Here is a 27,400-nt window from a genome sequence, read left to right on the forward strand (position 1 = left end):
CTGAACTGAACTGATCTGAATTGAACTGAACTGAACTGAACTGAACTGAAATAAGCTGGGGAGAACGGGCCCTAAGAAATATTTTTATAAAATTGTTTGATGACAAAAAAGCTCTGTGTTCTCCTTGATGAGCAACCTATAAAATCGCAAATAAGTACATGCACACAAGTGCATGTGGAGCATGGTGCACCCTCTTCTAAACTACGCCATTTCATCATTTTTAGAGTCTATAATTTTAAAAAAATTGTTGTTATTAGTTTCCTTAAATTTCGCAACTAATTTTTTTAAAAATTAAAATTTAAAAGGTATATATTCTTTTATCTTAAGTGTAAATATTCTATGTTCTTTTATAAATATATTTACATGTTCTTTCATTTTAAAGCGTGTGTTCTTTTTTAAAGTAAAAAAGTTATTAAAAAAAATTGGTGTTTTTTTTTTATAAATGGTATGTTCTTTTTGGATAAACCATGAACATTGTGCATCATAATCCTAATGCGTGCATTGTGCTCCCACAATACAAAATAAAACATTTACGGATACGAAAACGAACATTTTACTGTTGAAGTGGAATATTACAAAATTCATTTACGAAAACGAACATTTTATTGTTGATATGGAAAATTACAATAATTCATTTATGAAAAAGAACATTTTACTGTTGATGTGGAACATTAATAGAATCCAAATACGAAAATGAACATTTTCGGTTGAAGTGGAACATTACTAGAATTCAATTACTTAAATAGAGCATATCCTTATCAAATATAGAATATATTTTCAATGAAAATAGAATATATTTTTTTTGGTGATAAATAGGTTTTAAAAAAACATTTTTTAAAATTTAACATTTGCTTATCGAAAATAAATTAGATTCACAAAATATCGAATATAATTTTCTGCTGAAAAATAAGCTTAAAACAAACATTTGTTTATTGAAAATAGAACAATTTTTACAAAAACTAGAACATACTTTTTGCTAAAAAATATACTTAAAATGAACTCTCTTTGAAATACTATAATATTTACTTATCGAAATGGAACAAATTTACTGAAAATATCGAATAGAATTTTCACCATGATCGACGTTTTTTTTTTTTTTTTTTTTTTTTTTTTTTTTTTTTTTGAAAAGGCGAAGATCAATTGACGCTTTGAAAAATCACATTATTAACTACTCCACCAACCTCTCACCTGTGAGACTCTCAGTACAGTACATGCGTATATCATCATCTTGATGATCTCTCCCTAACCAATTTGTAACGCCCAACAACCAAACCCTTTGCTTATCATGATATTCCCAGAATTAAGTCAAGCGTATACTGCATAAGACCTGCAAATCATAAGCTAAAATGTCCACATACAAGCTAGCAGTGATCATAAAAAACCCTTCAAACGAAGACGAGTTTCTCGTAATCAAGCAAGCTAGGCCTCTTAAATTTGGGATTCAAGAGTATGATTCTTACATTGATTCTGATCTCTGGGATTTTCCTTCTGTTACGTTGAATTTCTTGCAAGCTCACTCTGATATTCAACTCCAAGGTGCTGAATTCTGTTCTCATAAGCTTGATTTGACCAAATTTGACCTGCGTTTGGCTTTAGATCAGGTATAATTATATGTAATGCTCAAGTGAAGATCACTATTGTTAATATTTTTCTAACTTAATTTCGGGTGATACTAAGCCGCTGTGAACTTATATATACAATAATGATCAATTTTGGATTTGTCTCGAGGTATATCCTTTAAAATTTCAATTTTAATTTTTTTAATGGGTAATTAGAGATAATAATGATCAAAGTTGTATATCTACGACTATGCTAGTCAAAATGGAGCATCTATCTGACAAGGGAGGGAGTATATTTTACTGGGTATTGTTATTTCAAGGAGAACTACTTGGCCTAAGCCCTAAAGAGTTAATATATATATGAGTGGTTTGAATTTCAGGTGTCAGAACAGGTAGGAATTGAGAGGTTGGTTGAAGGGCGTTGGACATTCTGGAAATACGTGGAAGAGCCTGAATTTGGACCAGGACGTCCAATTCATACGGTTTTCATCACTGGGAACTATGCACTTGCTAATAAAACTCATGATGGTTCGTCCAATCCCGATTCTTTTAGAACATTAATAAATAGTGCTATGCTTGATAATTAAGGGTTTCTTGATTGATCAAATAGAGTAGCTAACTATTGGGAAGAACATTTGTTAAAGTATTAATATCTTGTTAGAAAATCGTGGGTGACTAATAATGTAGTCATTTGAGCTTGGTGAACGTGGATATGCCTTTGCTAAGTGGTCTTATGCATCCACTTCCTGCATTTTGGCATGGAAGAGAAATGATACTATCAAAGTGTTTCTTAATAATGATGTTACAAGGTGTTTCTAAGATGTGTTTGTTTAACAAAATGATCCCTTTATTAATGGAATTTCATCATTGAGACGGGAAAAAAGTGTATAACAATCCGAAGCACTTTCATTGTATTTGCAGTTCTTTTAACCTTCTCATACTATTCGTTCAACTGAGTATATATATATATTTGCAGTGGCATGCCAGTGGATGTCTTGGCCTAAATGCTCCAAATGGCTCTCTGATGTGACACAAGATAGTTACCGTATCGGTCCTCTGGTGGTTAATGGCTTTCTTCAAGACTCTGAATACTCTAAGTGGGATGTCCCGCATAATTTGCGTTATCAGGTTGACTTTTTGCTATACTAGTATGTAGATAGCTTTTTTTTTTAGTGTGTTGATTTTGATGGAATTGGTCTGTTTATTTTATCTAAGACATTTGTTGCTTTTTACGTCTGTTGGGAGCAAGCAGATGCTAATGACAGGATGTCATACAATCAAACAGAAGATACATGAGGAAGATTCTAGTTTCAATCAACATAATGTTTGTAGAAATATGAAAAATATTCATGACCTATGATAATGCTTTTTATTCTTGCTGATTGAATTAAATGGAAGGTTAATATGATAAGGATACGGTTTCAAGACCTTTTTCCTTCAAAATGGATAGATAAGAAAATTCTACGTGCTCTATATATGAAGATACACGGGGAAGGACTAGGGGCCCAGTAAATATTTTTGGAGAAAGAAACAGGGAGTTCCAATCAATTTACATTTGGTCTGAACATGCCTAGTAGAGCCTTCCATTAGTGTGAGACTATGAGCCCAAAAGACATCCAACAAAAAACAATAATTTTAAGTGCTCCAACTGTATCGTTGGATAAACCCACCTTACTCTGATGGCAGTAAAGAGCTGGTTCCATATGTAGCTCTGCTTACCTATCTAGAATGCAAGAGGAACTGGTTTTCTCTCTATTAACAAGATGCCTAATACAGTAATAAACCCATCGTGAGCTATCTCTTGTTAAAGCTGTAGCTATTAGCCATTCTTATTACTATCAAGATGCCCTGTGGAAAATATATTCAACTAATTAATAGGCTACACAGGCTTTCTTTGATTAAGGCCTCTATTGGGGAATAAAGTAACAAGAGAGATGCATGTATTCTATGTTTCTGCATTCTATTCATGTTTGGTTTCTTAACACCATCTATTCGCTTACCATGGCTGATTTTAGTTGATGTTATGAACCTTATGAATCATTTTCTGATATCTTTTGTCTTTTTCTTTTGTCTTGTTTAAGGAATATCCTTTGGGTCTTATGATTTTACCAATGGGAAGTAGAACTGGGAAGCCATTCTCCACTACCAACTTGGTCGTCGTTGCTCCAAAGATTGTAGCCAATGGTGAAAGTGATAACGATTTTGTTGTTCATGGAGATGCACTGATAGTGGATCCAGGCTGCAGTTCTCGGTTCCATCAGGAGGTAGTCCTTCTAATCAACTTGGCTTAAGACGGAATCATTCTGAAAAAGCTTTGATTAGTTCAGTACATATATGCCAACATGGTATCACCTCTTATATTTCTAGCATAAGATGAATGTCATTTTATTTTTTCTATTTTCTTGCTGTCTCAAAGTCAATCAGAAATAATTGGAGTAAGTAAGTTATCAGTCTTCTCTATTTTCTTGATTGTCATCCTGTAAAGTCCTCCTCATGGGGAAAATGAGATGTGACAGGTTTGAGTCACATCTGGTTGTCGATCAAGAGAAACCTATTTGTATCACAGCATGAAGAAAGAATGTTACCCTGCCCCCTTCTCCCAAGAAAGATGTGGAACATGTAGCCAGATGGTGTCCTATTTTAGAGAATACTGATAGGCGATATAATGCTCTGGCTATCAACTTGTTCTCTCACAAATCTAAATCTCTCTCTAGAGTAGTGAAGGAGGAAGGCTTGTGCTGCGTCATAGGATGTCAAATTTTGTAATTATTCATGAAATTATTGACTTTTTTTGAGTCTGAGCATTTGCTTCAAATTGAGGATCTTTCTCCAGCTTCTATCAACAGTGGTGTAAAATTGATGCCATTTCCAGCTTGCAGGATAAGGGAAAGTGTTGCTCTGAAGCTCTTTTATAGTCCATCATGAATTCTGTCAGCCAATATATATTTTCCTGGTCTAGTCTGGATTATGGATTGAGTAATAATGACACTATTAAGTTTAAAATCTCAACAAATAGAACTAAGTTGTTGAAAATTTCCTTGTGGGTTGCAGAGCCTTGGAAAGACAGTACTCCGTTTTGTCCCATCTTCACTTTTAATGATACTAAGAGCAATCCACACTCCGGTTGCTTTTTGCATGTATGCTAACTCAAATATATTTGATGATGTTCCATTCTCGATATATACTTCGTGAAATCATGTCATTTTGTTAGTTCTTTCTAAAAGTTGATCTGTCTTAGATGGAGCAAAATACTGCAGACAACCATAAGTACCGTTCAATATGGCTTGATTCTTTAACCGAAGATGTGACGAAAGAAGTTTTGATCATTTGCTGCTGCAATATTACACTCAAGACATATCTCACTGTTTTATCAGCTTGCGGAGATTATTGCGGCTTTACCGAGAAAGTTGGTGGTGTTTGTTACGCATCACCATCCTGATCATGTGGATGGTAAGCATTGATTTTTTCTTTTTTGAATAAATTTGGTTCTGATGGAAAATAGAAAACTCTCAGGTGCCTAACAATTAACATGGCTATCATTGATGAAAGTGCGATTGGATGGGGTTTGCATCCTTTTGTATTTTAATAATTTTTTTTTTTTTATGAATGGTTGATTGATGAGCTCTAATGCTGATCTTGGATAAGCCATGTTTTGGTTTATGTTCTTGGCATCACCTGCTATCTTCATTGAGCTGCGAGCTTGATGTTATCGCACAGTGGCCATTATTGCCACTCCGCTGTGCAATTTTGCAGGCTAGAGTTTGAGTCTCATGGTTGTTCAGCGCTGAATTAGGTTATAGGTGCTTTCTGAAGTAATTTAGTATAGTATCTTCGTTCTCGCATCTCAATTTGTAAATGATGCATGCTTCGCTTTACTGTAGTTCTGTGGTCTGGTTTGTCTGATCCAGTTATTGGTCATGTACAACTATAAGTTGCATCCTTTCTGGCTACTTCCAGTGGAATGGAGAAAATCTATTCATGTGGCTAAGACAGTCAAATACTTATAGTTTTGGTCTGATTCTGATACTTCAAGTGGAACGAAGGAAACTTCCTTTGTGTAATATATTAAAACTCACCATTAGGGTAAGACTTTTAGTTTTGTGGTATGAGGATCTACAAGAGGAGATAGACTTGAGGAGCTTATTGAACAATTTCCATGTGGCACTGCAATGTTAGTGGCTTTAAAGTGGCATACTTATTGAAGGCGTACCATGTCTTTTCAGCATTTATATGAGTTTAGATTTGACAGGATTATTCCTGACGAGCTTTCCCTTTTCCAGGATTCTATATAATGAGATTTGATGGTACTTGTGTGTCCCCATCTTTTTGGCCTTTAAGTTCTTCATTCAATTTTGAAAAAGTTAAAAGAGTTTTACTATGTTGTTACTCCCTTTAGGCCCTGTTGTTGTCAACATAATTTTGCCGATTTTTAACTTATTTTTGCTAATCTTTTTTATTATTACTAAAGTTGACTTATCGTTGCTGAGCTTAGTTTTTTTTCTTTGCTTAACATCCACTTGTTTTGTTTAACTTCACTTGTATTTGTTGAACTTATTTAAATACCTGTCCTTTGTAGTTTTCGTGGTCAGATCTTAATGGTTCATTTATCTCAAAAATACATAAGAAAGATTGTAATCAATATTTATGTACTTGTACTAAAAAAATGCTTCTGTAACATTGCTTTGTTGATTTAATCAATATATTTTAAGTAAAACAATAGACAGCGTCGATCTAGAGAGGGAAAACAGAAAGTAATTTCCATTATTGCATTAGATCCAAGGGTTTGGTAAGGCTACAAGGCCTTTATGCAATTGTATAGCTAAGGGTGCATATGTCTGACATCTTTGACCTTACCTCTTATGAAATGCTATGGTAATGCTATGATATGGGATATGATTAGATTTCCTGTTCCTGTATGTTTCTATTAATAGGTATCAGTATGACAACTTTGAAAATTCAATCATCATGAATGTCATTGTCAACCAGGTTTATGGAAAGCATCATTCTGCAAGCTGGAAATGTGCATTGATATTTTCCAACTTCATTTGTGATCGGAACATTGATGGAGAAGGGGGATTTTTAGGTCTTGTTGTTGAGCTTTTGTCTACTTGTAAAACATTGGATTTACAGGTGTCTTGATCTAGTTGACTGCATGAAATTACTCTATGCAAAAAGAACTAGAATAACCACAATGAAAATCATTATTTTTATGTCGATAGAGTTTCTTGAGGTTCAAAATATGTCATATATACTCATCTCTAAGCAATATGGACCTATACAGTAGTTATAAGGCTGTTTCCAATTTATCTTTTATAAAGCATGTCCTGAAAGGAAGTACTTAGCAAACCCTATTATGTGGATGTTGCTTTTCTTCTCAAAAGCTACACATGTGGTTGTGCATATCTTCATGTGGCCTTTCATGTATATTTTCTCTCTGTAATGTGTCTTATTTATATGACTTGCTGCTTTTATGAATTTATTCAGGTTTGTCCGTTATTCAGAAAACCAATCCTGATGCAATACTCTTGGCTCATGAAAACACAATGCATCGTATTGGTAAAGGTAATCTCCTGTAGTCAAGTTAATTCATAAATAAGCAAAGAAAGCTAGTTGTCAAGCCTAAATTGGTGTACTATCTTTGTCACTTAGTGGGCTTTTGTGGGTGACATGAAAATTTAGGATGTCGCTGTCGTGGCAAATGAGGTGATTGATGATAGCTGTCAGCTTATTTTTCATGGTTAGTATAGGAGATTGTTTGGGGCCACTATGGGGTTGTAGTAAGACGATCCTCTATTTTAAGTTTATTTCGGGGATGATTGGCTTAGTTGTCTTCTTGTTAGGGGTGAAACTGCTGGTTATTTTTGGGGATTGACAGTGGGAAGAAGTTCACAATATATACTATTAATTTATTTGTCAAACATGATCTTGTCGGGATAAGGTTTATTAATCTTCAGGTATTTTCGGTGGTCTATGGCCTTAGGATTAATTTGGTGAAGTCATTTATCAGTGGGATCAATCTGACCCCATCCCTCTTGCTTATTTATTATACTTTTTAGGTGTGTGATCCAGAAGTCCTTGGTTACTAGGATCATACTGAACCTTTCTTTTCTGGCTCCTGTTGCTTCACTTTCTAGATGTATGATCCAGAAGTTACCTTGGTGTCTCATTTGGTAAGAATCCTAGGGGGACCCTTGGTTTGTGACAATTTGATGGAAAGAGCTACTAAGCAACTTGATGAGTGGAAGAAGGCACACTTTTTTGTGGGTGCACATACTAATATTCAGTTTTGTTTGCCTGCTGTCTTGCCCTATTTCTAGAAACTGATATGCTTTTTCTTGGGGTTGGCAACAGTTTCTGAAGTTTGACAGGTTTCCATTCGTTACACCTTACAGGGGGGAATTACGAGAGATCATCGTACTGGGTAAAATAAAGTCTGTTGGCTGAGGATGGAGGTTGGTCTAGGTCAAGTTTGGTTTCCACGAACATATCTGTGATGAGCTGTGGCAATACTCTCAGGTTTTGCGAGTTCTCTCTCTCAAACTCGATTCCCTATAGCACCTAGTCCTAAGTAGCAGGTGTTGTCTTCAGAATAATGGATGTGATGCTCTGGAAGGCTCACATGCCTCTTGTTCCAGTCCTTGACAATTTCTTCCCAGATTCTTTCATTATTCTTTTCCTTGGTAACAAATTTACTTTTGGGAGGAATCTTGTCTAACGGAGATGCCTTTTTCCATCTCTTTCCCCTCGTCTTTACTCTTTATCAGCTCCCTACTCTGCTTGATGGCCCAATTTTCTGATCTCTTGGCAGTGAAAGGTTTGGGGTAGTCATGGAATTTTCAAAATTGGGAGCTAGGTCAGCTCATAGAGCAGTTGAGATTAAGGAGGGAGTTTCTTTAGCTTTCCAGGTTGGAGATTTCTAGTTTCTCCCCCCCCCCCCACATATTGTAGCTCTTTAATTGGCACCAATTATGAGTATCATCCACACCCTTTGCATTCTCCCTCTGTTTTTATGAAGAGCTAAGTATCCCCTTAGAAAATTAAGGCATGTAAAAGAGCACATACATAGATTAGCTCTACACTACTGATAAACTACAAAAATTTACCTCAGTGAGGGTCTATCTCTAAATGTCTTTGTCCTGTCTCGGATGTAAGGAGCTTGCAAATCATATGCTTTGTATGAAAGGCTGGCGTCTTTTTGTGGACCAGACTATATGCTATTTTGGGGAATGACCGATTAACTGATTTTGATTGCGATCCCTCAGAGAATATTTGCAAGTGCAATAATTGGGTATTTGGACTTAGAAAGCACAATTGAAGGAAAATATAAAGGCTGCAGCTTGCCTGGCTATTCCTTGGGTTCCATAACAAGATTGCGAGATGGGAGTCTCAATAGGATAGGGTAGTATTTATTACTTTTATGATGTTTCTCTACAGAAGTATTTTGTGGCTTAGGTTAAAGTGACTTCAATGAGATTGGCACACTGTATTTCATTATTAGCTTGATTTTCGAGACCCCAGTCGCCTTAACAAAAAGTACTTTATCCATTTTTTTTTCTCATTAATAACATTTTTTCTTCAGCTTATAGAAAGAAGCCCAAACCAACATAGGGTGTGTTCTCTTCACCTTATTTTGCTAAAGAACTGAACTTATTGAAGGCTATTTTTATAAGGTGTTAGAAGTTAGAACTTATTGGAACTTATCTGAACTTATGAGGCCTGGAACTTATCTTTGTTGAAGAGAACACAGTCAACACACCCCTAAATTTATACGTCATGCTCCTCAAACTCCCTTTGCCACATTTGTTAATCCCCTTGGTCTTTCTTTCTTTCTTACTTGTTTTCGAATAAAAAAGTAAAATGAATTTGCAGTAGAAGGATTTGGAGTCCTTCAACTAAGCAGAATAGTGAAAGAAAGCACCCATCTTGCCATACACCAGATGAATACAAACCTGAGAATCCCCCAAGATATATGGGCCAATGGAGAAGCTGGCGAGGTAGCCCTGTTCCCTGAATTGATCAAGAAGAAAGCTTGCTCTGAACTGTCTTTTTGTATCTCTGAAAACATCGATAAAATTGTCATTTATGCCTACCAGATTGGAGTCATTGGACATAAAAAACATACAATTGCCCCAGAATTAAAGGGAGACAGACCTCTCCGTCCTTAGAACCTTATGCTGGTACCTAGTTAACAAGCCCACGATATAATAATACGAGACATTATGTGTTAACACTCCAAAACTCAAATCATGTCAGCATACAGGACTTTATATGGAACTAATCTGTGTAGGAGACTAAAATGCAAGTTATATACTTCCGCTGTTCTTAAATTATCACTACATACCCCTTGGTTTTACACATATTAAGGAAATGGCAAAGGTAGAGACATTTGGGCTATAGTCCCCAAAACCACTTGAAGAAGTAGATGTGCGAGAGCCGAGAGGGATATGTTACTAAAAATGGGTGTGTAGTGATTAGCAGTAAACTTCCATAAAAGGGAAATGTAGTGATTATTAAAGATGGAGGAAGTATGAAACTTGCTGGAGTGCAGCACCTTTTAACCTCTACAGCAATAATGCACGAATGTTATCAGGACTGGTGGACTGATGATCACATTTCAGTTTTTGGGTTTTGTATTGGTACATATTGTGCAGGCTTTCTCTACATCTCACTGTGCCATTTTCTGTATTCAAGATTATGCCCTTAAGAAACTACGGTTACATATGTTCTGTGACTGACCTTAAATTTGTGAATCTTCACTATTACTGTTAATTAGTCATTTTGGTGAGCTTCAACCTGGATGATCGTGGGATGGGATCGGTATGTAAAACCAATATCTTGACTGGAGAGAGCAAGTTTGTATTCTGGCCTGTGCCAATGTGAACTTAGTTTGCTCCACAGTAACATCTTTCATGAAGGTTTAAAAGATTATGACAACTTCATTTGACTGCAGATGACTGGTCTCTTGGGTACACATCAGTTGTAGGTGGGGAGAAAATCTCTGTTGGGGGCCAGCGGCTTCAAGTCATATTTGCTCCGGTATTGTATCAACAAACTGCTCATCCTTCTATTTTGTCTTATTTCGATTATTTATCTCTCATTGGTTTTCTCATGTATGCTCCTTGTTTATCTTCGTTACCTGAGTCTTTATGGTTCACCCTTAGTTACCTGTGTGGCATACGAATTTAAGACATTACTGAATGACTGTGCTGGAACTGATCCTTCACATAGAATATAAAGCCCAGAATTAGTCAAAGCATCCACACTAGACATTTTGTTGTTTTTATTTTTGCAATAAGGAAAGACAACTAGTTAGCCCTAACAGAAAACCAGCCTAACTCATTCTTATGCATGATAAGGTATTATACATCTCTACAAAAATTAATTCTTCTAGAAGGAAGATTCGGAGGGAAGCTAATAACTAATATTGATACATCCATTAACCCATATGTTATAACTCATCTTGGTGAGAGTATCCTAATAATTCCATTTAATCTGGAATTTGCTTTTACCAAATTTAGTTTGAAAGTTATCCAGCCACCCTTGTCAGATTTATTTAATAAAAGAAAATGGAACGATTCATGAACAAATAGAATACTGAATATGTGTTTCTAGGATGAAAGCTCCTCGCCACTGATGGATAATTTTGCCAAGTACTTTCTTTTATCTGTTAAGTTTGATTGGCTACTGATAAAGGATTGAATATCATAGACAATCAAGGTTAAGATCTTATGAAGGAAAAGGAGCTAAACTTTATACAATTATAGACATCAATAATGGTAGCAAAATATTAACGCAGCCATTTTACTATGGCCAGGCTAGATACACCTCTTTATGGAATTTATCCGGGAGGAAGAATCATGAGGACCAGACAACTCTACCTCAAGGTCTTCAATTTCCCTGATGATGAAGTCATCCGAATGAATTGACAAAATTTAGTTGAACATCTTTAACCCAGTGTTCTCTAACATGTAGCCATAACTGTTATAGCTATTGGCTGTCTCAGCATTTCAACATACTTGATTAAGGTCAATGTCCATTGAACCAAATTTGTCAAATGGAACTAATTCAGTAGAACAGACAACTTGCAGCAGAACTGGAACAGGAACCAGATCTGGAGGGAGTATCTTATAACCGATCCTGCAGTGGCTTGTTATCTTCATGTCCTATGATTGACAATGTCCTATGCATTTCTTCTTATCATGCATAATACCTAATGCACACCTGGAGTCATTGGATTGTGCAAGGGGTCTCAAGCTTCATTATGCAAATAGGATGGAGGCTTCTGACTCTCTTCTTACCTAGTAAGACATTTACAATGGGAGACTTAGTCATTGAATTACTAAATTACCAATAGGAGCATGAAAGTTATTAGACTTTATAAATAGTTGTTATCCAATCCAGTATGTTTAAATTGTTTTGTAGTTTATCTGTATTCTGTATGGTTATCTTGGAAGATGAGGATTCCCATGTTTGATAATTTGATGTCTTTTAATTTCAGGGCCACACGGATGGTCATATGGCATTGCTCCACATTAATACTCATGCACTGATTGTTGGTGATCATTGTGTTGGGTAAGTTCCTGTCAAAGTAGATACATATTGACAATCCATCTTAGTCCTTTTATACACGAGTAATATGCTCAATTGGATAAGTTCTATGTTAAATCTTTGCTACTGCGTTCATTTTCATTATTGATTAAGATTTTTTCTGTAAAAAAAAGGTGTAGTCGGTAGTCTCTTGTACAATGTTCTCCTTGGGTTTTGAGAGACTTATAATGTCAAGATTTCTTTTCTTGGATTATTAACGACATGATGAGTTTCTGGTATGTTCATGTTTGCGTGAGTTAGCACACTTGCTCTTGGAGGATTTGCACCTGGTATAGCTCAAACAAGGAAGGAAAGAATCATATCATATTCAAATGCATAATGTAAAAAGTTACCAGCATTCTTGATAAAAGATACATTCTTATATAAGCAAAGACCAATATATGAAGAACTTATTTTGGGTTTTACAGAAGAAAGGAAAAAAGAGCCTGGTTGGCCTGTATGCCTCCAGTTAAAAGCAGGAATGGAAAGAACCTTTAAATCATCTTATGAATGTTCAATAACTTGCATAGTTTGCAATATTCAACTTATATATCTGAAACATTAAATGTTAACATCTAAGAGATATTTACTGGTTTTTCTCAGATATACAGCCTTTTCTTGTTTAACTGATGTTGCAGGCAAGGTAGTGCAGTCCTGGATGTTTTTTCTGGTGGAAATATGGCAGTAAGCCACTTGGTTCTTTTGTATTTTTCCTTTAACTGTATAATTTTCTACGCCATTTCATTGTTTGTGCTAAGAGTCCTACCAATTGTTTTCAATGTGTCAATTGGAATGGGGGGCAGATCTATAAGATCATCGTAAATAATCTTCTTTATATTGTTTACATGCCTGAATCAACTTTTATTTATGCAAGGGTTTTATTTCAGTTACTTATTCTAAGATGGATTACGACTTCTTAAAGGAATAATGGATTAAGTTGTGGCAGACATTAATGAAGTATTAAGCTAGCTATGTGCTTGGGCTAGCTACAATTTTGACAAACAATCTCGGAAATGGGAAGAGGGGAGAGAGTATACTCTAGTGTGAGCCAGTCTCAGGGAAATATATCACATGAACTGTGCAAGTCTTTCATGTATATGTCTTAACTGTAATCGACATGATGCGCATGGATAGGAGATATTAAAGTCCCTCTAGTGGCGAACTGTTACGCTTTTTCTATGATTCAATGCACTACAGGAAGAGATGGTCTTTCTTGAAAGAGCTGCAGTATCATTCTGACCTTAGTATAATGTATACTTCTCTTTGCAGGATTACTTTCGTACGACATACCAGTTCCTGGAGCTATCCCCATATACTCTAATTCCTATGCACGGTAGAGTCAATATGTGGCCAAAACACATGCTTTGTCAATATCTCAAGTACGACCTTTATTTTTCTCACATATACAGCACTGTGTACTTTGGTGCTTACATATTTACATGGACTAGTGCTTCCTGTGAGTTTTATGTCATGGCTTGTTCAGAATTGTATACATATGACCTCTCTTACATTATACTTTAAAATTTATATCTCAGATCATGAACACTTGTGGATGCAAAACTTTGGTCAAATTTGAAATTAGTCACCAAATTTCTTACAATTTAGAGTCTGATTTCAGGAATCGAAGAGATAGAGAATCTTCAATCTTGAAGGCCATAGAAAATGGTGGGACCACATTATTTGACTTAGTTTCCGCAATTTATAAAGAAGTTGATCGTGGCCTGTGGTTTGTTGCTGCATCAAATGTGAGGCTCCATGTTGAGCATCTAGCTGAAATGCACAAATTACCTGAGGTAATATTTACAGTGCGACTTATTGTTTTCGATGGCAATCCGATATTTATTTGTAGCTGACTTAAATTTTTATATTAAAGCCACGCTACCAGATCCAATTAGGCATTTGCCAAAACGGGGCCTGGAGTAGGGTGGTGTAGCGTATACGAGCTACACTTAGCCTCATAAAATATCGTCATAAATTATTTCCTGTCATAGGTCGATAGCAATAATTTTATGCCATGAGTTTTTGATTTTGCTAAAGTTTAAAAGAGAGCATAATATATTTTCCTTGTTATGATGAATAAAATTTAACTATTAATAGTATGTTCTGATTTGCTGCTTCACTGCTATTTTCTTGTATAAGAAGAAGAGTAGAGCTTTGCCAAATGATATTTTTCATCATTAGTGGCCATTAGACCTGGTTATTGGACAGGGTAGCCCAATGGCTAAAGGGTTAGGGTCAAATTTACAGGGCTTTATTGGATAGAGTCATTATTGGATAGAGCCATTATAGGGTCAATAAAAGGAACCCTATAATTTTGAAAAATAAAATAGGTTTTGTAAAAACAATTACATATTCGGATTCACATTCATTTAAACTCACTTTTGGCTCTCTTTGTTCCTTGTTTTTTCTTACTCGTTTGCCAGCCCGTCCATTATCGACCCGCTATCGGCCCACTATCCATTTGGCCCGACCCGCTATTGACCCTTTATGAGACGACCTTCTTATGACCCGACCCGCACCGATCCTGACCTGCCCCTCCCAATAACCAGGTCTAGTGACCATTATACTATAAGGTCAATATGAAACTTGACTAGCAATTTAAGGCTGCATGAAGATGAAGATGTGAAAATGTAGTCCCTTGGCTAGCAAAGTAAGGTACATGAAAATGCACTAGGGACAAACTACCCTTTGTGCATTCAAATTGAGACTCATTAATTGGTTCGGCATACCTGAGTATCTGATTTACTCTTTGTGTTCTGTTCTTAATTGTGTTAAACTCAGCTAGGTACTATTGTGTTTGTTTAATAGTGAATTACAAAGCAAAAATGGTCCTAATCAGCCAGTGGCGGATCCAGGATGTTGGATCAGGGGTAGCGTAATTTTACAATAGCATTTAATGCCAAAAAAATCAATGAGTACTAAATTTAAAATGCTTCAACATTCAAATGCAACCAAATTAAAGAGAAAATACTTTAACAAAAAAAGTTCACCATTATTCATGTGAGATATCAAATTTGGTAGGGATTAGCTTTTGGACTGACTTAATTTCCTAATAAAAAAAAAAGATCAAATTTTGTAGCAGATATACAATCGATCAAGACTTGCATCTAAAAACAAACTATTCTCATATTCTGTTGGCTTGCTTGAGTTGGAGGGAAAAGTTTGAAATATCTCTCTTTTTGTTTTCTTTTTATAATTGTGAATTACATTTATACACATAACACAATAATTTAACTAATCAATTCAATTAGTGTTTTCTTAATTCAATTATACTTTAAAAACAACTTTACAACTCAAATCACAAATTCACAACATGACAATTTGTTCTAATTCAAAAATTATAATTCACCAACAACTCACGTAAATCAACATTTTGCAACTGTGGTTTAACAATAACAAATTCATATAAAGTCACACAAATAATTCCAAATTCATAAATCATAAGTCTAAAAAATTATCAACAAAAATTGGAGGAAAAGAGATGAAATAAACAGTTAAAAATCCAACAAACATTCCACCCCATTTTCTACCAACTGAACCCAATCAAAAACCACGACCTGAGATCAAAGAAAAGTCATGCTCATCTTCAAAAACTTCCATAGACTGAAACAACTCTCTCATGGCATGCCGCATACCATCGTTGTCGGCAAAATTGACAGTGGAAAAACTACTAAAATTCCTCATGTTTTCTCTTTTTTGTTTTTCGCTCAACTTCTTTTCTTCATCTCCCAATTATTGTAAGTGATTTTGATGATAATATGAGTTTAATTTGTCTCCTTTCACCAATTCCCTGACCTTCTTTCTCTCTCTTATAAACCTCTGTCACTCTTCCTCCCATTTTCTCAGCAATTTCAACCTTTTCCCAGATGAGAGCAACTATGAATAACCCATAGAATAATATCAAAAGCGCTGCGGTCGACCAAAGGGAAACAAATTTACTACTCTCTCTCCTCAGAAAACAGCTAATATCATGTAAAAGATTGTTTGTATTCTTGAATTGTTCATTTCAAAAGCTAAGGTTTAGGCGAATGGAGAAATGGACTCAGGAGGAGTACTCTGGAGACTGGAGAGAGAGAGAGGAGGAATGGAGGAGACGGTAGAGGGATTTTCAGAAAAAAAAAAAAAAATATTTTTTTTTAGAAAGCAAGGGGTAGCATGTGCTACCCCTTGTTACACCGTGGCTCCGCCACTGTAATCAGCAGGTTTGAAGCTTCTTCCAAACATTGGTTGCCTGGTTGGAGAACCACCTTTCGATTTAATAGAGAGAAGCGGGATGGTTGGTGGGGGGGGGGGGTATTTTGATGATTTTAGTAAATGTGATCTTTTGTAATCTGTAGGAAATTTACACATGAAAGCAAGGATTTTAATCAATCCCCTAAAAAACGATAATATTTAACTGGTCAAAGAGGATCACCCCCAGTACCACAATCTCACCCATGAGATAAAATTCTCTCTCTCTCTCTCTCTCTCTCTCGAAAACTAGCTCTCGAGCTGCAACTGTGGAGAAAGGAAGTTTTTTGGCACCAGACACGCAGTCTAAGTTTTGCAGTTATGTTGCAAAAACTAGCATTTGCTGTGATTTGCTTACTCCCTTAGCCAAATCAATTCAATTTAGAGGCCTTTAATATATGCATTTTTTTCTGATGAAAATTTACTCATTAGAACAAAAATTTGTTTGGGGGACTGCAGGGCTTTTCCTTAGAAACTTTCAACCGCAGTATTGCAGCATTTGGTGACGAGATGAGCAAATTATGAAAACAGGATGCGATTTTCTTGCCCCAGTTACCTGTTTAGGTTTGAAGCACTGTTCTTACTTCTTACACCTTTTTTTTTCTCCTAAAAGAAAAAGGGCAGTAACTTTACATTATTCAGTCATGACTCACAGTGGATGAATCTAAAATTTTACGACTGTTTGCAGTAATTGGATTCTGCTTGCTTTATAAAAATATTTTTCTTTGATTATCAAGAATAATGCAATTGATATGGGTTCTCTTCTTCTTTAAAGGGCATGTCTTTGAAAAGATTTCATGGAACTTGTGGTTTACATTTCGCAGTCAATTGGGTCTGGGCATACACAAACAATTGGATATTATCAAAGATTATGAGGATTAGAAGGCCTATTGCAGTGGTAATTATAGTTTGTTTTGCTGCATATATTAAGCAAAAATCATACACAAATAATCTTTAGAAGAATTGGCAAGGTTGAACAACTGTAATATTTCTGATCTTCCATTTGTAGTTGTTACCTGGTGACTTCTAGGCTTCTAGCCCTACCTCGCTATTATTCAATCCTTTTTGCAAGATATAAGACATCCGTCTTAACAATAAACAGGTGGTTTGAATAAGGTTCAATTTGTGTTCATTTGGCTAATGGTGTATTGTTGTCAATTAACTTATTATTAATATTCAATCATAATTAGTCATATACTCATGTAATTAAACGATTAGTTCCTATGGGCTTGCGACTTTTTTTGGAGGTGGTAATCATAGTAATTAATCTGTAATTTTCGTAAGAAAAAGCCGCATGCCAAAGTCTATGGTTCGATCTAGTGTAACGTAATTCCCTAATGTCCCTGCGAATTGTGATTCAATAAAAGCAATTTATGGTCGGTTTTTGCCTATTTTTGAACCATATTGGACAACCGCGAATTGGAAAAGCGAATTATATAGCAGAGTATGTTACACTGGTTCGATCTTAAATAGCTTTTTTTTTTCTCCCATAAAACTTCTATAATCAAGTAAGTGTTGGCCCAGTGGTGATGGGGACTGGCTTTGGTAGGACGGACCCGTGTTCGAATCCCCGCAACACCCTTGGGAGAGGAATGAAACCTAACCATCCCGAACTTGGCCTCGACTCGGATGTAGCCCGAAGGGTGAACCGGGTGTAAACACCAAAAAAAAAAAAAATACATGCTCGGAGAATGAGTCCCTTACCATGAATATATAAATTTAGTGAAAGTATTGGGTCAGATCGTCTGACATATTATTTACTGTCAGAGATGGGCTGAGCCCAATACATCTTCTCTCTCGCAACAACACCACTATCTGCGTCACTTTCTCCATTCCCTCACAATTCTCCATTCCCTTTTTCTATAACTTAAATGCTCACAACATCAAATTCTCTACTCTCTCTTTTTCATCTCCCTCACGTTTCTCTTTTTCAACATTTTGGAGCTTCTTTCCGTTTCTTCTCAATGACACAGGTAATTTTCTTCTTTTACTATATTCTCATTCTCATAATTCTCTGATTATTTTTCATTCCCAACTAATTTTAGTTCATATTGTCAGAAGAAAGTGATGTTAAAGGTGCTAACCATGACTAATGACAAAACAAAGCAGAAAGCCATAGAAGCTGCTGCTGCTATCTTTGGTACAAATATAAAATATTCACCCATCATATAATAAAGTTATGATTTTTTTTATAATAACGTTATTTTTTCTTTGGTAATTTATAAAAGTATTAATATTAGTTAAACAGGGGTGGATTCAATAGCAGTGGATTTAATTGAAACGATAATATAAGTAACTGAAAACTAAGTTGCTTTTATTTAGAACTTATTTTATTTCATTTACTTAAGTTTTGTTTTTAGTTAGAATAAGACACGTAAATGAATCAATAAGATAAGTAACTGAACTTAAAAGACATCCAACTGAAAAAAAAGATCAACTAAAAAAAATTAAAACCAATTGAACAAAAATTGAAACCAACTGAAAAAATTGAAACCAACTAAACAAAAATTGAAACCAACTGAAAAAAAAAGTTGAAACCAATTGATTTTTTTTTTTTGAAACCAACTAAAAAAAATTGAAACCAACTGAAAGTCGTCCGATCAAATATTATGGTCAGACGTGTCTGACCCAATACCTTCTCATAAATTTATTATAGTTACCTGTCAATATTAGTGTTTGACTAATTGACTAACACATGTAAAAAGTGGAGTAATCTTTGCATGTGTTAGGTCATTTGGCTAATTTTCATTTTAGCGATTGCACATATAAAGTCTATAAAACCCTTGAGTGATTACTTAGTAAAAACAAATTGATATTTTCAGTATGTAAGCAAAATTTAGTAAAATTCAATATTTATTATTTATTGAAAATCACTTGGTAATTCAAGCCTTAAAATTTCAACTAATTTGGATTAGGGCCAGGATGGCCCAATTGCAAGGGGGGGGGGGGTTCTCTCCAACAAGTGTTCTTGTATTGCTAGTTTTAGAACTCAGACCTTTGATTAAGTTAATTACCTAGAAGATCTTCTCAACTGATGTTCCAAACACTAGCTAATTAAAACGATTGTACAGCTGCATAATTAGTAGGGTGAAAGTTTGGTATACGGTTTGGATTATGGCCTAATCAATTTGATCCGACAAAATTTGGATTTCAGTTTTCCAATCCGAATCCAAACCAATTAGTTTTTGAATTCGATCCAATCCAATCCGAAATTTAATATCCTAGATTGGATCCGATCCGAAAATTCAATTTTTTCAAACTCGAGTTTTTCGATGAAATAAATTAATCACAATAGCAGCCTAGTAGATCTAGGAATGAGGAATTAAGTGTTGTTAGGGTTTTAGGGGAAGGTTTGAAAAGCTACGCCTACTAGGCTATGGACTAGGATTTTTTTTATAAAAAAAAATCATTTAAGCACTTAAACCCAATTCAGATACATAATATAGTGCATATTACTATTCGATTATATTGGATTTTGCGATCCAATTACCCCCAATCCAATCCGACCCGAAAACCCATTTTTTCAAAAAATCTCAATCTGAACACAGTTTCAATCTGATGATCCGAATCACTAATTAGGATTGGATTGGATTGGATTTTATCCGAATAACTTTCGCCCCTAATAGTTAGTGCCAAAAAAAACCCCTATATAACCACTTAGCCTCCTTTTTTTTGGCAAGAGGAAAGTAGCCAGCTGACTGTAATGAAACTAACTAACAAGATCTATTATTAACTGAGCAACTATTTGAAGCAAACCTAAATTAATTTGTTCACATGAGACATCAAGCTAAGGTTGCTTGTGCATGATTGTGGGACAAACTATAGAGTTAAAATTAGCAGAATAAAAAGCCATAATAACGATAGATATTCATAATCAATAGTGAAAGTATTGGGTCAGATCGTCTGACCCAATATTCTCGTCAGATGGTGAGCCCAGTACTATACAATTTTAGTTTCGACGTCCCTCCACAAAACCAGCACCTCAATCTTCTGAAAACAGCCCGGTATATTAAAATGGAGGCGACGTCATCGACAACATCAACCTCGGTGGTTTCCGGTGACGGATCAACAGTAGATTCAAGCATGAACTGGGTAACATTAGGTGCCTTGTCCTGGAGAAGGTGGCTGCATCCCTTGAACTTCCATGTAAATATCAAAGTTTTGGATATGCCGACATCGATTATCAATGATTCATCGATTATCAATGTATGATTCATCGATAATCAATTTAGCTCAGGAAAATCTGACAATTTATAGGGGCTTGGATGCTTCTTTTGGTGGGTGGTTGAGTAGGAAATTGTCCCTGTCTAATCCTTTCGATGATACCATCGACCTGGAGGAAGTAACAGCACTGGTTTCAGTTTTTGAAAATAGTGGTTCTCTTTTAGTAGAGACAATCGGTAGGAAACAAAATATTAAAGGGTCTAACAAGCACATATTTTCCAGTGTTCACAAGGTTAGTGTTTTGTTTTCTTTTCAGTTGGTCTTTGTTTTCTTTCAGTTGGACTTTGTTTTCTTTCAGTTGGACTTTGTTTTCTTTCAGTTGGACTTTGTTTTGTTTCAGTTGGACTACCTGAAAAAGAATGAAGACTAACTGAAAAAAAATGAAGACTACCTGAAAAAGAATAAAGACCAACTGAAACCCAAAGTAAGTCTAACTGAAGTACAAAAACCAACTGAAAAAAAAAGAAGACTAACTGAAAACAAAATGAAGACTACCTGAAAAAAAATGAAGACTACCTGAAAAAGAATAAAGACCAACTGAAACCCAAAGTAAGTCTAACTGAAGTACAAAAACCAACTGAAAAAAAAAAGAAGACTAACTGAAAACAGAATGAAGACTACCTGAAAAAAAATGAAGACTACGTGAAAAAAAAAATTAAGACTAACTGAAAAAAAATTGGAACCACCTGAAAGTCATCCGACCAAAAATTATGGTCGGACGAGTCTGACACAATACGTTCTCTAATCAATAACATCGATAATGCTGCAAAAAACACTCAGGAAGCCAAAAACTCGAGCGTCTCCACTCTAAACACGAGAAAGGTAACTTCTTCAATTGCGTTCCCTTGTGCTGTATTCACAATATCATTAACGTTCAGCTATACTTTATTGTTCATAATTATGTGAAATTGTCGTGTGACATCCAACTAAAATGTGAATTAATCACTTTTCTGCCTTATCTTTGGCACATATCAAGCATGAAGCATTTATTCCTTGTTCCAAACTCTGCTTAATTTGCTAAACAAACTTACTTATCTTGCCTCGAAAAATTACATTGAGCACAATAATGGAGCAATGTAAGATGCAAGTATTCGTAAAAAGATCATGCATACGAAAATTGAAGGAAAGCAGTCCTCAGATTGCAGTCATTCAAATAACCACCACTATAATCTTCACTGTTTCAATTGCATTCTTTGTTGTAATCCTTGGGATGTTTGTTAATGGTCGCCTTAGAAAATTCCTCGTCTCTGAAGACTTCTCATCAATGCCAAACACACCATTTTCCGGCACCGAATCATCAAAGAAAGTATTTGGAGAGCTTGGTGACTGGATAGCTCCGAGGGAATTATGGCACTCGATGTCTGATGGAGAGCTCATGTGGCGTGCTTCAATGGTACCTCACGTAAAGGATTTCCCATATAATAGGACACTAAAGGTGGCCTTCATGTTTATGAGCAGGCAGATATTGCCATTAGCACCATTGTGGGAGTTGTTTTTTAAAGGACATGAAGGCTTCTATACAATTTACCTCCATATATCTTCCGAGTCCGTTGATGAGCCTGTTGAATCATCAGTGTTCTACAAGCGTAGAATACCTAGCAAGGTCTTTACATACAATATACTTCTCCAGTTTATACGTAAATGCAACTTATTAACTTTTGCACTATTTATACGCTAACTTTGACTATAACACTTTCGGTTTTTATTAGTTGTACCATCTCCTATTTGGGAAAGGCTTTCTCCTCACATGTGATTTGTTTAATATTTTCATCATACCTTTATACAACTACCTTTAATATACGGAGAAAGACTAAATATCTAACCATATATATCTAAATTTTGGAAAAGGAGTCTGTTGGACATATTTGGCATTTAACTTGAAATAAAACCTATCACGTTGAGATATCTAACCATTAGATATTTAGCCTTTCTCTAATATGTGTGCCATTTCTTTTGAATACAACTAATAATCAAAGAGGGAGGTATCAAAACCAAATATTTATATGTAACATGTCAGATTGGTGTCAAATTATATTTTCAAAAGATAACTTTCTAAAATATTAAGTAATACTCTACTAGATAATTGATAATATACTAGTAGAATCTTTCTTGACAATGTAACGCCATTACAGTCTTTTGGTTTTTCAATACTTGCAGCCAGTAGAATGGGGAAGAGCAACCATGGTAGACGCAGAAAGAAGATTACTAGCAAATGCCCTACTTGACTTCTCTAATGAAAGATTCATACTACTATCTGAATCCTGCATTCCTCTGTTCAACTTCACAACTATATACAAGTACCTCATCAACTCAAAACACAGTTATGTAGGATCATTTGATGACCCAAGAAATGTGGGGCGAGGGAGATACAACAAGCGTATGGCACCATCTATACTATTGTCAGATTGGCGAAAAGGAAATCAATGGTTTGAAGTTCACCGAAAACTTGCTATTGAAGTTGTATCAGATGTCACATTATACCCAATTCTTCGAGATCATTGCAGGCCTCCATGTTATATGGATGAGCATTATTTAGCTACACTTGTCACGAAAATTGGTTCAAACTCGAGCTCGAATCGAAGCATTACTTGGGTTGATTGGTCTAGGCCTGGTTCGCACCCAACAATGTTTGTGAGAAAGGATGTTACAGAAGGATTCTTGAGTCGAGTTAGAGGTCAGTCTGATTGTTTTCTTAATGATGTGCCGGGCTCATTTTGCTTCCTCTTTGCAAGGAAATTTCATCCTAATACACTAGAGCCTTTGCTTAGGATGGTACCTTTTTTATTCGGGGGTAAATGATCAGAATGATCTTTCTCATGCGAATTTCTTTTGTTTTGTGCTGCTATGATTGGGAATACCAAAAACTAGAATTTTGTACGTATTTGGTTGGGTAACTACTAACTAGAATATTGTGATAAATTATGTTTCTTATAGTTGTTTATGCCGATTTTGTACCAAGGACGCAAAAGGAAAAGGGAACCAACAACGAGATCTATATACTTTGGCAATCAATATTAACAAATAAACGAATTGCGTAAAAGAAATAAAACGATAAAAAGACAAACGAATTGTTAACGCGGAAAACTCGAATGGCGGGAAAAACCGCGGGTGATACTCTTAATCACCAATCCACTAGTAGCCCAACGCCGTCAATTACAATGATGAGAATACAATGATTTTACTTTTTCTCCCTCTTGACCGTATGTTGTAATTATAGAGAAAAATAGTATAAGGAGTGTGTGAGTCAATATGAGCTAAAAAGATCCAACCTAAGTTTTACATCTATTTCTTGCTTTTATACTACAGAATATTCCTCCAGAGACGTTTTTTGATCCTCCCCCTTAGTAGGGCCTTCTCAGCCAATAGTGGAGCAACGCCGCCCTTTTCTCTCAACTGCCTAACCGTCAATATTGAACTTTATTTGAACTGGTCACACTTTGTTTTTGGCGGCCCAATTTTCCTCTGTCCACATTTGAACATGACTTATACCAGCGCCAAGTTGACAAAACCTGGGCCCAACAATTGCCCCTAATTGACGCGTGTTGTCCTAAAAACCGCTGTTTGGGCAAACCATCAATTACTTCCTCTTGAAATACCCACTTTCTTCACCAACTTCCCACGCTACCACTATTTGAAATCCGTCCCACCATTACATTGGCTCTTCACTTCCCTCTCCTTCTTCTTTCTCTAAAATTCTCAGCGTTCAAGAATCTCCGTTTCTCAGGCGCATCAACAATCTCATACGCTCCGAAAATCAGGTACTTCTTCTTTAAAACCTTCAATTTTCTTTAATGGCTCCAAAAGACACCCCCAAAATTAGAAAATCTAAGAGAACCCCAAAAACTATGGAAAGTTCTGAAGAAGTTATTATAGTGGACTCAGGGATTATTGGGGGGAAAAATGTAGCTAGCGAATTCTCTGAAGAGGACATAGATGCACTTTTGGAGAAGTCAGGTTTACCAATTTCCAGCAGTTATGACATTTCATATAAGCTACAGACAGCTATAAAGTCGCAAGCATTAGCGAACTTTGTGTCCGACTGAATGTTGAGGATAGCTTTGATTTGGTATGGGCTAGCTTCGATGCCGCGTTGGGTGACTATGTATCCCAAGAATTTACCTGCAGACACTCCAAAAGAACACTTTGTAGGATTTAATTTCATGCCATACCTTCGAATGACTGTTGTAGATGTGATACATGATCATGTGCAGTTTTTGACTTGACCAACATGTCATCTATGTAGACCTCCATGGTGTCCCCTATTTGGTCTTTGAACATGGCGTTGACTAAATACTGATAAGTCACACCGACGTTCTTCAGTCCGAATGGCATGACCTTATAGCAATAGATGCCGTTGTCAGTGACGAATGACGTCTTCTCTTGGTCTTCTGGGTGCATGAGTATTTGATTGTATCCCGAGAAGGCGTCCATGAATGTCAACAGCTCATGTCCTGCAGTGGCGTCCACTAAGGCGTCGATGTGCGACAGAGGGAATGAATCTTTTGGACAAGCTTTGTTGAAATCAGTAAAGTCTATGCAAACCGTCCATTTACCGTTCTTCTTTCCTACAACAACGACGTTAGCTAACCAATCAGGGTATTTTACCTCCCTTACCTTACCGGTGTCAAATTAGTTTTTGAACCTCGTCATTGATGATTTGGTTTTGCTCGGGGGTGAATTTGCGCCTTTTTTGCTTGACAGGTTTGTTGTTGGGGTCAACATTGAGCTTGTGTATGTGTAATCACGTCAGGATCTATTCCTGTGACATCTTCATGTGACCATGCAAAACAATCAGCGTTAGCCGTTAAAAACTCGATTACCTGTTGTCGGACGTCGGAGATAATATTGCCCTATCTTGACGGTTTGGTCAGGCTTGCTAGGGTCTAGTATGACCTCATCTACTTGTTGTCTAGTTCTCCCAACGTCTGCATCTGTAATTGCTATGCCTCCGACTTCCTTGGTTTGAGGGACGTTTTGTAACACTCCCTCGCGATCCGTCTGAGCCCTTTGATCTCTTGTACCCCCCATTTTGTGGGAAATTTTAGGGATTGATGATATGACGACGGGACAACCTTCATGCTATGGATCCAGGGCCTGTCTAAAATGACATTATAAGAAGAAGGACAGTTAATGACGTAAAATTTGGTTGACATGTTAACCCCCTTAGCGAAGGTGGGCAGCGTCACTTCATGGTATGCTTGGATTCTCCACTAAATCCGACAAGGACAGTGGACTTTAGGATGACATCTCGCTCGTCGATCCCCATGTCTTCTAGAGTGCCTCTCATAAGCACGTTGGCTGAACTGCCATTATCAACTAACACACATTTAAATAGACAATTACTAACCGTTAACGATATTACCAGTCCGTCATGATGAATGTCTCTGTCGTCACCGAGGTCGGCGTCATCAAAGGTGATGGGCATAACCTCCAGTTCAGCGTCACGCGGGTGACGGAGGTCTTTTGGGATGGCGTCCTGATTTGGGCCGTCTCTAGCATGTCGCTTAGCTGCAAAGTATGTTAGTCCATAGATATCTGATCCACCACTGATAACATTAATTACCTTTACATGTCCTGGCGAAGAGGGTGGCTGTCGTCGATCCTCGCGTTTCGACACTGTTTCTTTTCCTTTCACTGTTAGCAGGTCTTTCAGATAACCTTGGTTCAAAAGGTGGGCTACTTCTCGTCTCAAGGCGACGCACTCGTCAGTATGATGCCCGTGGTTTCCGTGGAATTCGCACCATTTGGATTTGTCGCGATGGGCCGTCGACTTTTCGTTCCTGTAAGGCCATTTAACAACGGTACCCAAAGAATGTAATGTGTTAATACTACCTCCCATAGCAACGTTAAAGCTGTATTCAGCGAGTCTAGGGGGCAAACCAGGGTCACTCTTTCAGTCGTTGGCAGATCCGACATGACGAACACTGTGGACTTGCTGCGGTTGCTCGTATGGCTTCTGGCGCCACGATGTTTGCTTGTTGGTCACAGTCTTCTGGCTGTCAGCATTGGCATAGGCTTTTCTGGACTGCATGTCTTCCTCCAGCCTGATTTGGGCCAGCGCTTTGGCTTGGGCGTCTTCGAATGTTGGACAAGGATACTTGGTCAACTCCTTGTAGAGATCTGATTCTTCGTCCAATCCTCGCCTGAAAGCTTCGATGGCCGTCTTGGCGTCACAGTTTGGATGGACACCTTTTCCCTGTTAAACCTGTTCACAAATTCTTTGAGAGATTCATCAGATTTTTTAACAATCCTATGCAAATCACTAGCTTGTTTTTCCATCTTACGACTACTAGCAAACTGCATATTAAAGGTATTAACTAATTGAGCAAAAGAAGAGATAATCCCATTATTGAGATTAATGAACCACTGTAATGTCGGTCCGGTCAGCGTCGAGCCGAAGCCTTTGCACATGCATGCCTCTCGCATGTTTTTTGGGATTGAAATGGTGATCATCCTTTGCTTGTATTGAGCGACATGGTCGTTGGGATCTGTGGTGCCGTCATAGAGCTTCATGGATGGGACGGAGAATCGCTTGGGCACCTCGATCAACGCAATGGGGTCGGCGAAGGGAGAATCTGCATAGTTGTTTGGGGTAGCCTTTTCCATTGGTTGGGGGACACCAAGAATACGGGCGATCATATCTACCAATTGCTGGAGACGCTGCTGGACGGGATCATCAAGACGACGACAGTGTTGACCTTGGGCCGGCTCCTACGGGGGATTGGCGTCACCATCATCCTCGCCATTACCATCCTCCTTTTCTGATTCGTCAGCGTCTTCATTGATGACATGGTTCAGAG

At 36.7% G+C, this 27,400-nt stretch overlaps 2 protein-coding genes across 8 annotated transcripts; both read left to right on the forward strand.

Moving 5' to 3' along the window:
• The first annotated feature begins 1,141 nt into the window (after positions 1 to 1,141).
• On the forward strand, positions 1,142 to 17,508 carry LOC104896578 (uncharacterized). Of its 5 annotated transcripts, none has more exons than XM_010683345.4 (13): positions 1,148 to 1,601; positions 1,940 to 2,087; positions 2,536 to 2,687; positions 3,641 to 3,823; positions 4,934 to 5,009; positions 7,044 to 7,121; positions 10,510 to 10,595; positions 12,058 to 12,131; positions 12,785 to 12,830; positions 13,416 to 13,525; positions 13,765 to 13,939; positions 16,836 to 16,940; positions 17,201 to 17,419. In XM_010683345.4, the coding sequence occupies exons 1-12, from the start codon at positions 1,347 to 1,349 to the stop codon at positions 16,899 to 16,901; spliced, it is 1,449 nt and encodes a 482-aa protein (XP_010681647.1). In that variant the 5' UTR covers positions 1,148 to 1,346; the 3' UTR covers positions 16,902 to 16,940; positions 17,201 to 17,419. The 5 variants fall into 5 exon arrangements, 4 of the variants coding, with proteins under 4 accessions (XP_010681645.1, XP_010681648.1, XP_010681647.1 ...); XM_010683344.4 differs by having other exon boundaries at positions 17,152 to 17,291; XM_010683343.4 differs by lacking the exon at positions 16,836 to 16,940 and having other exon boundaries at positions 1,146 to 1,601; positions 17,152 to 17,508.
• A 526-nt stretch (positions 17,509 to 18,034) lies between these two features.
• LOC104896577 (glycosyltransferase BC10) lies at positions 18,035 to 23,541 on the forward strand. Of its 3 annotated transcripts, XM_057395921.1 has the most exons (4): positions 18,035 to 18,349; positions 18,435 to 21,422; positions 21,834 to 22,203; positions 22,758 to 23,541. In XM_057395921.1, exons 3-4 carry the CDS (start codon positions 21,865 to 21,867, stop codon positions 23,397 to 23,399), a joined length of 981 nt encoding a protein of 326 aa, XP_057251904.1. In that variant the 5' UTR covers positions 18,035 to 18,349; positions 18,435 to 21,422; positions 21,834 to 21,864; the 3' UTR covers positions 23,400 to 23,541. The 3 variants fall into 3 exon arrangements, with proteins under 3 accessions (XP_057251904.1, XP_057251903.1, XP_048503354.1); XM_057395920.1 differs by having other exon boundaries at positions 18,435 to 22,203; XM_048647397.2 differs by lacking the exon at positions 18,435 to 21,422.
• The last annotated feature ends 3,859 nt before the right edge of the window (positions 23,542 to 27,400 follow it).

The sequence above is a fragment of the Beta vulgaris genome, chromosome 6, assembly GCF_026745355.1.
Source record: "Beta vulgaris subsp. vulgaris cultivar EL10 chromosome 6, EL10.2, whole genome shotgun sequence".
NCBI lineage: Eukaryota > Viridiplantae > Streptophyta > Magnoliopsida > Caryophyllales > Amaranthaceae > Beta > Beta vulgaris.